This window comes from Cibotium barometz, chromosome 35, assembly GCF_041138505.1.
Source record: "Cibotium barometz isolate CiBa-2024 chromosome 35, ASM4113850v1, whole genome shotgun sequence".
Lineage (NCBI taxonomy): Eukaryota > Viridiplantae > Streptophyta > Polypodiopsida > Cyatheales > Cibotiaceae > Cibotium > Cibotium barometz.
In genome coordinates this window covers 30,033,635-30,045,985 of record NC_141080.1, presented here as the reverse complement: position 1 = coordinate 30,045,985, position 12,351 = coordinate 30,033,635, and the positions used below count along the sequence as shown (strand labels likewise).

The following is a 12,351-nucleotide window of genomic DNA, read 5'->3' as shown; positions in this document are numbered from 1 at the left end:
TGTCTGTAAAAAGCATTTGTCTCTAGGTGATTGCAATCATACGACTGCAGTTCACGTCTCTGCAGTTCTTTATTGCGGGAGGTTTCTTATTCTATTTTTTTTTTCATTTTGTTGGCAGATATTAACTGCAATGCACCATGCGTTTAGAAGTGAAGACCTGAATTTTGAGGTGGGAGATCTGTTTCTGTCAACCTTGCAATTTTTTAAGAACGCATTTCTGGTTAGTCCAATTTCCTAAGAAGTAGGTTGTTGAAGATTGGAGGATGGAAGTCGAAGCTAAAAAGGATGGAAGTCGAAGCTAAAAAGGATGTGAATTAAATCTGATCATTCTGGGATGCCACAATCTAAGAGCTGTAGAGCCCATTTGATTGCTTTTTATAGACAAGTATAGAACAACTCTTGACCCGAATCCTGGTGTTCCATACATAGTCACAAGAAACGTTTCGAGGTTTTTTTATTTCGAGGTTTTTTTGGGTTTTGTTTAGAAAGGTTTCATCTCTTGGCTACAAAACCGTGAGGTTTCGAAAAATCAATATTTTCATATATTAAAAAAACTTGAAGCTACTTAAAAGCGTAGTGTAATGATAAAAAACACTTAAAACATAAACTTCAAAATATAAGGTACAAAACATAAACATCAAAACATAAGGTACATTGATGACGTTAGTGGGGATGTCGTAGTATCTAGTCCATACTATGCATAATGGAGTTGATAGTTATATAGTCTTGTGGGTTGACTACCATGAGTATATAACATGCACATTCCTAAAAGGTGAATTTGGGCATGTTCTTGGATTCATCTAGGTATATAATTCAGCCGTATTAGTAGACATGCAGATTTCACATTGTGAAGTTTTCGTTTGAGTTGCGGCCAGTTGATATTGTGCTTATTCTTTCTATCTTTAGCAATGCATTTGCCCTATCAACTACTTATTTGTTGTACTAATTCTTTCTATTTGTTACTTTCCTCAGTGCTAGGCTTCATTATGGCTGAGTCTGCCCTGCATCTCCGGAGGTTTGACAGAAACTCAGTACGAAGACCTTTGTGTGAATATATGCTCGCGTGTGTGTGTGTGTGTGTGTGTGTGTGGAGTGCGTGTGAGAGCATATCTTGATACAGAGTTCTACACCCACTATTGGGCACTGATAACGTTAGTGGGGATGTCGTAGTATCTAGTCCATACTATGCGTAATAGAGTTGATAGTTATATAGTCTTGTGGGTTGACTACCATGAGTATATAACATGCACATTCCTAAAAGGTGAATTTGGGCATGTTCTTGGATTCATCTAGGTATATATATATACATTTCATCATGCAGAAAGTCGCGAGTCGTCATTCATAAGCCAACTCAAAACTGTCACATAAATCCATATCAAGACTCAATAGACATCTCAACTTTGTCGACACAATACACCATACTGTTAGCAGTCATCTCCTGTCTGTATATTTACACCAGGGCCTCTGTTGTGGGTGTGCCCACCCGATTTAGGTGTTTTCTCATTTTTCGCCACTCTCCATATTTTTTTTCTATTTTCCTCAGGTGTGGGAGGTTGTCTTGTGGCTCCTGGCTGATCCAGACACTGGTTGACTGCTGGTCTTTGGTAGAAGATCCAAGACGGGAGCTCATTGATTGACCAAGACTCAATGACTGAACAGCCTACCATTCAGGCTGCAAGAGACCAGTGGATGATTCGGAATGGTTTACTATTCCGTAATGACAAAATTTGTGTACCACAGATCTTGGACATTAGGTCCAAGATTCTTAAGGAGTGTCACGACGCCTCTTCTGCTGGACACCTTGGGATACACAGGACGCTATCATTAGTGAAACATACTTTTTATTGGCCAAAGATGAAAGGGTATGTAGAAGATTATGTTCTCAAGTGTCAAGTTTCTCAAGCAAATAAAGCTGAACGCTTTAGACAGGTTGGGTTGTTGCATACTTTGCAAATCCCAGGTAATAAATGGGAAAGTATTTCCATGGATTTTATTACCGGATTGCCAAGAACACATCAAGGCCACGATTCTATTTGGGTCGTGGTAGATCGCTTGACAAAAATGCCTAGATTTTTTGAAACCGGCCTCTGGTAGAAACCAAAGTGCGGTAGACTAGCAGTCACCCATCCACTTGTAGTCTAGATATGAAAACAAAATAAATTGGAGCTAGAGTGTCCCAAACCTGAAAATAGAACGACACCTGTTGGCCCCAAAGCTTGGCGCTCCTTGCGGTATTTCTTTATTCAATTCCAAAAAAATATGAAAGGCTGAGTACAACAAAATTAGCCACGAGAATACACTTGTATGTCCAATCTGACAGCCCACAATACCTCTCAGCACAGAGGATTCACACACACAGATCTGTGTCTCAAAGCAACACTCTGTGCCTCCCTCTGATCAGCCAAGACTATTCAGCAGGACAGCCTTGAGCATACATGTGGCATATCTCATGCACATGATTCAACAACTCAGCACAATCATACATTCACTGTCCAGTCTTTGTTTCCACCCTTTTCAATCTGCCATACCCCTCCTCTCACAAGGGGCCAGATAACTCAAATCTGCATCAGACATAAGCCGATGGAAAGAAAAACAGATGAACAAGCTCAGAGCTTACCAAGTCAGCATGTGGTTCTGCACCCGTGAAGCAGTTCGTACCAGTCTGCACTTGACAACGACTGTCTGTATCGTTTCCCCTGCAATCACTTGACCTCTGCACCAACCAAGCTCTGGAAGACTCTGTGCGTACCTGAAGATGCTGTATCTATCCGTATAGGTCAGTAATTCAGCACTGCACTGTCCGTACAGCTTCTGCACACATGTCAGAGTCTGTCAATAGAGAACTGTACGGATGGTTCTACTGTCGCCTGAGTATACTGGTGCGCCTACTGTACTCGACTGTATCTGATGGTATAGTTCTGTACCTGCAGCACAGCCACATGTCAGTAGTCGTACAGATATCTGTACCTGCTGTCCGTACAGTTGTACCTGCAGTACAGCCTCAGCAGTTCCCACAGCGCCGCCTGTACTTGCTCATCCTTTGTCAACGCCGCCTGTACCAGCAAAGCAAATCTGCAGCATCCGTACTGTACTTGCAGTCGTACAACTCTGTACAGCCTGCACACGTGGGCCGTACGGGCAAGTTTACACAGAAAAACAGCAGCAAAAAACCAGCCAAAACAGCAGTCGACTTGCTTCCTTTCTCCTCCACGCTTAGGCTTGCACGATTTCCCAAAAGCTAGAGAGAGAGTGAAGAGAGAGAGAGGCATGCACTCCAAAAGTGGAGTTGCCTCCTTCCCAAACTTGTCCTAGGGTCCCAACTTTAATAATTATTAAAGTTCCCTAGGGGCCAGTAAGGCCTAGGGGCAACCACACATATAACATTAAAATATTAATATTCTAGTTTCCCCCTTCACACCTAGGGATGCCCATACATCATTCTCTCTATCCGGGCACCCCAAGTGTGAATCATTTAATATTTTGACTCAGCTACCACCATGCCCACACTTGTGCTGTTTCATTTTCACAGGGCCATGACATTTTTACCGACCCGGAAGACTATTACAGCTACGCAATTAGCACGGCAGTTTATCGAGCAATTGTTTAGATTGTACGGGTTACCGCAGGACATAGTCAGTGATAGGGACTCTAAGTATACGAGTGATTTTTGGAAATTTGTTTTTGAGAAGTTGGAAACAACTTTGAATTTTGAGTTCCTCATATCATCCTCAGTCTGATGGCAAGACAGAAAGAGTGAATCAGATTTTGGAGGATATGCTGTATCCAAAAGACATAGTTTGTGGGAGGATTATCTTCCTATGATAGAATTTGCTTATAACACTACTAAGCATATGAGTACAGGTTTTAGTCCTTTCATGCTTATGTATGGTTTTCAACCTAGATCACCTGTTACAGTAGGATTCTCAGGACTTCAGCATCATGCAGCACGTAATTTTTTGCAAGATATGCAAGAAATGTTACAAGTTGCGAAGGAATCTATTAGAAGTGCTCAAGACCGAGACAAATTTTATTCTAATAGATATCGTTCACCCAAAGAATTCTCTGAAGGAACCATGGTGTATTTGTGAGTTCCGAAAGATTCAGAGACTTTACGAACAGGTTGATTTCCGAAATTATCTACTGTGGACCATTTCGTATTACACGAAGGATTGGTTCAGTTGCATATGAATTGGATTTGCCTTCTCATGTGAAAGTTCATCTTGTATTTCATGTCAGTAGACTTAAGGAAGTACTGGGTGGAACAGATCAGCTAGTTACTCCTCAAGAAATCATAGATGTCGAGGACATGACATTTGTTTCACACGAACCTGAAAAGATTCTTGGATTTCGTGAAAGAAGATTGCGTAATACGCTTATCACGGAATACAAGATCAAGTGGAAGGATCTTGTTGAGGACGACGCTACGTGGGAGACATTGACTACTCTTCAGAGAGATTACCCTGGCTTTTTAGTGAGCTCAGGAGTGAGCTCTTAGAGGAAGGGGAGTATGTCATGTGCACAATGTGTATCTACCGTGTGCTACACGCACGCAAGACTAGCTTCGAGGTTTGGGGAAGCTTGGAGCTAGGCAGGCTGATTGGCGAGCTGAGTTAGGGATAGACTAACGGGCGGCGGGCACCCAAGTATGGACGGGTGGGCGCCCAAGTATGGACGGGCGGGCGTCCAAGTGTGGACGCCCGATGACCGGCCAAGAGTCTATAAAAGGGTGGCCAAGGTTAGTCATTAGTCATATAGAGTCTCGCATGTTTTGTGAGAGCTCTATGGTCTGGAGCCTGGATCTAGTGCAGACGTGCACCTGCTTTACGCAGCCAATGCCGGCAGCAATCTCGAGGCCCGCGAGGGTAGCTTCGTGGCGGTATGGGACGTCGCGAGGTGGAGATTGGTCGGTACGTCAACCTAGTTAGCTCAGCTCGTGGCTCGGTGGGGACAGCCAAGACTGTGGGCTTGCCCACGGCTGTCATGGTTGGGAGGTGAGTCAGTTCGCACCCCCTTCTTGTTTGTTTGTTTGTTTGTTTGCAGGCTTCGAGTCTCGTACCAAGAGCGTTCCACGAGGAGATCCGGTGGGTATTTGACAAATTCTCGGCATATACATCTGCCATGGACACTAGTCCAATGTACATACATGATAAGAAAGCACGGGTGGACCAATTGGGTGGCCAAATGGTGACAACTCCCCCGGCTTCTAAATAGTTATCCGCAACTGAAAAGTGTCCAAATATGTGTGAAGCACATGCGGGCAATCTCTGAAGAACTCTTCATCTACCCATTTAGGATCAATGGGAAGATAGTTCTTAAACTTCACAAGTTAATGACTCACAACTTTGCTTGCAGCAAGCTTGCGTTCCTTGTGATAAACAATTTGCTCTGGTTGCTGAAACCGATCCCGTCAAGTGGGAAAGACTCAATTGGACACCTACACGATTAATAGCACAACTTAAAACCACAAATATGAAAAGGACAACTTAAAACAACTTGAAATTTAAATGAACAGAAATGGAAAGATGGACACCAGCACTGGGGCCGGAACGGGCCGACCCCCCCCTCAATATATGATATATTTATTGGGAGTATTTAAAGAATACAATGCTCCACGGGTTCTGAGAACCAGATCATGTCCATGTACATATGAAAACAGTACTAAACAAATAGCTCGAATTACGATGTAGAAAAACTCGGAGCAGAACGACCACTAGTGTGGTCCAATCACTACGGTCCTGTGCTTTCACTGGACTCCGCGGAGAGCACCACACTGGTGTTCCGAGACCACGCACAGACAGGCGCTCTCGTACTAACGCCTGGCTCTCCCGATCTCAGCACCTTTGGACCGAGGTTCGCCCATATAGCTTGGACAACCCGGCACCGAACGGGTGTAGGCCGAGCGGGACGAATCTTTTACCAGATTTTAAACATTAAATGCTTTACTCAAATCTGAAAATCACTTACTTGTAGTTGGTTGATAAAAGACCAAGACTTGTGGAATGATGAAGTCTTCCAGGTGATGAAGAAGCAGTTGCCTCGTGGTGAACCACCAAGGCAGGTACCTCCGTAAAAGAAAACCAACACTTGTGGTATGATGAAGCCACCAACAGTAAGTGCTGCAGCCGTTAGGTAATAGTGCACAACCGCCTGACTATTAAGGTTTAGTTGCTGTACAAGGGAAAATAGCCGCCTGTTGGAGAGGAAAGAAAGGGCAGTTTGCTGGTGAAAACACGCAGCCTGCAAGACCAGGGGATTCGCCTGTAGAGGGCTGCGTATGCTGTATGGAGATGGCCGCCTGCAGCAAAGCTTATGTGTGAAGCGCACCACAAGTCAATGCTAGCCGCCTGTAGAAGTGGAGGCGCAGTCAACAGCATAGGAAAACAGAGATGCGCCTGAAGTGGGGCAGCCGCCTGTGAGGAAGGGCACCAGGCTGAAGTGTGTGCAGTCGCCTGTTGTTGCAGCCCTTGGGAAGAGTAGCCGCCTGGTTGCTGTAGAAGCAGCCGAGTAGGAGGTGGCTGTAGAGGAAGCAGCCGCCTCAAAGAGGCATGCGCAGCCTGTGTGTGTAGCACACCTGCAATTCTGTGCTGACCGCCTGTAGAGAGTTAGGCGCAGGCAGCAGCAGCATAAGCACCCCCAGCAGCAAGCGTAGCAAGACTCCCGTCGTCAGGAAGCTTACGAGGGGTGACGCCAGGAAGAAGCGATGGCCTTTTTCGCTTGATGGAGAGATTTCTTTTAATAAATTAAGGTGGAGTTAACTGTTGATAATACCCACGCATGCATGAGGGTGGGGGAGTTTGGGTAGGTGCCTTTGCCCACCCCCACACTCACTTAAATGGGGCTCCCCTCATTGGCCCCAAAGTGGGTGCCCAAAGTGGTGCCCACATTTAAGTGAATGTGAACACTTCACCTTATAAATCAAAGGGTTAGTATTTAAAACATTTAAAACAACATGTACCATATACTTACCACCTGTTCACATGCACTGAAACTCGTCAGAATACAGAGCACACTTCACGACTCACTGGCAGGCGTCCCCGCTCAGTAAGTAACACGTCAGGCAGGCAAACACACGAATACATGTCATGCGAAAACAGTTTCAAGCATACAAATCATGTGTGCATATGCAAAAAGTAACATGGACATATCTCCCGTTCATGGAACATGTACAAAATATCTGTCGGCACAAAACTGGCACGACATAAAAACATAAAAATCCTGGTCTTCCTATGGAGTGACAGTCCCATAGGTAAGACACAGTTCCAGGCACGAGTTTCCCTAGGTGTGACAGTCCCATAGGTAAAACACGGCACGAATACTGGCTCTTCCATGGCGTGACAGTCCCATGGATCGAACACAGTCCAGGTCATACACGGGTGGCACTGATCTGGCTCCCGTCCATACAACACCATCCTGCTAACACACGGGTGGCACCAGTCTGGCTCCCGTCCATGTCAGCAAAATACTGGCCTCTTCACATGAGACACTGGCCTGGCCTCAAGTGAACGAGACGCAAAAATGTGGGAATGGACCAAATGGTCGGCCAATTGGTGACAGTTGCAAGATCTCCTCAAGCTCATCCACTTCTAGTGGATTCTCAATGATCGTCTCACTGGGCTCCGGTCTTACATACTTGCAAAGGAGACAAAGCATTGTGTATGTGCCAATGACTAGGTAATGCCAATCTGAAAGCCACTTCATTGATCTTCTCGATCACTCGAAAAGGCCCATAGTACCTGGTTGCAAGCTTAGGATATGCAACCTCTTTGTCAGGCCTCTTTGCAAGTCTTGCTTTCTCAAATTTCAGCAATACCCAATCATTCTCTTTAACATCCAATTGCCTTCTATGCTTGTTAGCAGCCTTTTTATGCTTGTCTTGTGACCTTGCAATGGCTGTCGGCACCTGAGCAAAAGCAATATCCAAGTCTCTTACATACTCATCAGCTGTAAATATCTCATTCTTTGTGCGAAGGATGGGTGGCAAAACCACCTTACCATAAACAATCTCAAACGGGGCCTTTATCGTAGATGCATGTACCGTGTTGTTGTATGCAAATTCTACAAGCGGTAAGTACTTCTCCCAAGAAGACTTCTGATCTGCCACATAACATTTCAAGAGATCCAACATGGCTGAATTTGCAGCCTCACTTTGCCCATCTGTTTGAGGGTGATAAGCTGATGAGAAGTCTAATTTGGTTCCCATATTATCAAATAAGGTCCGCTAAAAGAGACTTGTAGTCTTGGGATCTCTATCCCCCACAATGGACTTTGGCATTCCATGATGTTTGAACACTTGTGCAAGATATATTTTAACCATATGCTCAGCTTTGATGGTCTTTTTGACCGGCAAGAATTGAGCTTGCTTGCTAAACCTGTCCACAATTGTCCAAATTGCATCATTAAGTCCATAATGAAATCCATTGTAATACTTTCCCATGGTTGCGTGGGAATAGGCAATGGCTGAAGCAAACTTGGTGCCTCTTGCCTATCAAATTTCACCTTTTGACAGGTGATACATACACGTACATGTGCCTCTATGTCCTTCCGCATACCTGGCCAAAAGAAATACCGCTCAATCATGTGCGTAGTAGGTATTATGTCTCTATGACCAGCATATGGAGGAGCATGGCACTCATCCAAAATCTTTTGCCTCATGTCAGACACCACACATAGGCAATTATCTTTCATGAGATAACCCTCTTTGATCACATATGAGGCATGTGCATGACCAGCCATCAAATCAACCCAAATAGTGGCAAAATCAGCATCCGTATGATACAAATCATGCATGGTAGACAAGTCCCCATGAGAGGCAACCGAGATAGCTGCTACATACGGCTTTCGTGAGAATGCATCGGCCACTACATTCTTCTTTCCCGGGGTGTGCAAGATCTGAAAATGAAACATAGAGAGGAAATTGGCCATCCTCATATACTTCTCTGACAACTTAGTTTGGGTAAGAAAATACCTCAAACTCTGATGATCTGTCTTCACAGTGAAATCAATTCCAAGAAGGTAATGTCTCCATATAGTAAGTGCATGAATTACAGCCAAGAGCTCTTTCTCATAAATGCCAAGAGATGCAATCTACGGCTCTCATAAGCCACGGCATGTCCCTCTTGATTAAGGACAGCCTTCCAAATGCATCACATTCCACACTAAAAGGCTTTTGCAAATCCGGAATGATCAACACTGGACCATGAGTAGTTGCATCTTTCAATTTGAGGAATGCATGCCTCTCTACATTAGTTCATTCGAACACGGTCTTCTTCTTTGTCAAATCATGCAAAGGAGCAGCAATCCATGCAAAGTTCCGAATGAACCTGCGGTAGTAAGAGCATAATCCAAGAAAACTATGGATCTCATGCACCGAACTCAATTCGGGTCAATTCCGAATTGCATCAATCTTTGCAGGATCCATCCGCACTCCATCTTTGGACACAATATGTCCAAGATAATGTATCTCTGACAAGAAGAACTCACTCTTCTTTGCATTTATGAAGAGTTTATGCTTACGGAGTTCTTCAAAAACAATGGCCAAATGAGCTCTATGCTCTTCTTCGGTCTTCGAGAAGACTAGGATGTCATCAAAGAAGACACGTGTAAATTTCCTGTACCCACGGAATATGCGATCCATCATTCTATTGAAATGTAGCCGGGGTATTTGTAAGACCAAAAGGCATAACAAGATACTCATAAAGCCCAAATGCTGTCTTGAAAGCAGTTTTGTGTACATCCTCAGGCACTACACGCACTTGATGATACCCACTCTTGAGATCAATTCGGCTAAAGATTGCCGATCCATCCAACTTGTCAAGGATGTCATCTATGCGTGGAATCGAAAACCGATTCTTGATGGTAAGCTTATTCAAAGCTCTATAATCCACACACATACGAAAGGATCCATTCTTCTTTTGAACCAAGAGGACGGGTGAACAATATGGGGAAGAGCTTGGCTGAACCAAACCCTTCTCAAGAAGCTCATTCACCTGCTTCATGATCTCCTCTTTTTGGGATGCACTTACACGATAGGCTGGCCTATTAGGTGGTGAGCTACCCGGCACAAGATCAATGCGATGATCTTTCGGTCGTACGGGTGGCAACTCATTTGGTAACTCATCAGCAAAACAATCATTGTGCTCTTGCAAAAATTTCAGCCTATCATTCCTAAGAGTGTTTACATGTACATTATTTTCCTTAACATGATCTCGTACAAAAATCAAGTACGCAAAATTACTCTTTTTCATTACTTTCTTAATTTGTACATGAGATACAAAGGGAATGGTATCACTCTCTTCACTAGCATCAATTACATGCTCTCGACCTTTATGCATAAAGGTGATCCTGTTGGTCTTGTAAGCCTTACACGGATCAATGCGTGTATGCCAAGACTTTCCAAGCTATTCATCACAGCCATTCAAAGGCGCCACAAGAAAATCCTCATGATCCACATAGCCTTGAATGTGTATGCGCAACTTGCCAAAAATAGGCACGACTTGCGCTTCTCTACCAACAAAGGTAGCCCTTGCTTCAATTTGAGGACCCATGTCCTTCACTTCAATGCCCAAAGTAGCTGCCATCTGTGTGGATATGAAATTCTCAAATGCACGATCATCAAACATGAACAAAGCGGGCTGATCCTTGAGCTATCCCCAAGCTTTACATACAATCCTGTCTTTGCTATCATGTGAAGTGTTGTCCTCCACATTCGGAACCATATGCACATTAGGCTTTGATGCATTTCCATTATCACGCTTCTTCTTGTTTGGGCATGCCTTTGCAATATGCTCGGTGCTACCACAAGTAAAGCATTTACTCTCACTCATATATTGTTTTTTCTGCTTCGAAGTGAGAGCATAGTCTCTCAGTTTGAAGGGACGCTTCTTGGTAGTGTTATTTTCAGCCCTTGGATCATTTTTATCTTGGTTTTGGTCCTTTTTAGGTGGTTGTCTATCATTTTGCAGGTTTTGGACAGCCTTCTCTTTGCCTTGAAATGAGGGTTTAGTCTTATTGGATCGACTCAATTTGAGCTCCAATTGCTCGGTGGCAGTGGCGGTTGCGATTAGTTGGTGTAAGGTATGACCAGGATACATTTGTAGTCCTGCTTTGTACACGGGTTGCAATCCCGATTGAAACCTTCTCTTCCTTTCCGCCTCGGTGACATGCATAAATGGAGACTCCAAAAGCACTTTCCAAAACTTTTGTACATATGCATTTACCGATTCCTCCTCATTTTGCTTCTCCCAATCCCACTTCATTGTTATCTCATTCAATGCATTGGGAGGCAAGAATTGAGCATAGAACCTCTCCTTGAACTCTTTCCATGATCTAATAGGATTTGATGAGAGCTTCTCCGTGAGCCACCAATGGGCAGCAGTGCCTTTCATGAACATGCTTACATGGATTTCTGAGTGAAATCCTCATCATTGAAAGCAATATCAAGCTGGGCAATAAAAGCAAGTGCCTTTGATGCATCATATTTCCCATGATATGTGTCAAACTTCACAGATTTGTCTCCGGCTTTGAAGTCACGAGACTTTGATGCACGTGCCTACATCTCAACATGTTTCTCCCCATGTTTGTTCATTGGGACAGTCCCTGTGGGTGACTGGCATCATTTTAGGACCAAAAGGTGATGCATAAGGCATAGATACATGTGTCGTGTAAGCATGAGGCATGGTTGGTCCCTCAACATGCATTGATACATTTTCAGCCATAGCTTCTCCTTAACGAGCACACTCGAAAGCATGAGTGGAATGAGAGATACGCGGAATACTTGCACCAACAAAAAATTGCAGCCCATGTTGCATGTGTTGTGCATGCACATTTTCAGCCGGCAATGGCATTTGACATAGATTTTGACCAGTGCCATAAACATTGTATCCTTCACGGGCTACATAAGGTATTCTTGAATGGCGTGAAGTCACCGATTGTTCCTTTCCCATAGCATGGAGATTCATCCTCTTAGACATAAGTTCTTGTTCAGGCACCTGTGGGGATTCCAAGACATGTGGGATGGTTGCTTTTTCTGCTTAGGCATCCTCGGTATGAGCCAAGTATGCACGTGCTACATCCCTCGGTTGTATGTGTAACTCTTGAGTAATCATTGCCATTGCATGATCCATATAAGATTCAGCTTTCTTTGCCTTCAAATGGTCATGTACCAATGGATCCTCGCGGCGGTAGAGATTCAATTCTTCTTATTGTGCATGGAGAAGAGCCTACATACGAGTAAGTTCAGCCCTCAAGACTATGGATACTTCTTCCTGCATCTTCTCTTTGCCACGGGACGACTGTCCCACATATTCATGTTCCCTATTGTGCACACATGAGTTTGCTCATTCTGTAAAGCTT

The 12,351-nt window shown here is 44.1% G+C and overlaps 1 protein-coding gene across 1 annotated transcript in view; it reads left to right on the top strand.

Moving 5' to 3' along the window:
• Positions 1-12,351, top strand: part of LOC147618313 (uncharacterized) — a 49,266-nt gene that overhangs the window by 18,435 nt on the left and 18,480 nt on the right. Inside the window, exon 3 of the mRNA XM_086774777.1 lies at positions 119-169. Coding sequence (XP_086630903.1) covers positions 119-169 — 51 coding nt within the window. The remainder of the gene's footprint in view (positions 1-118; positions 170-12,351) is intronic.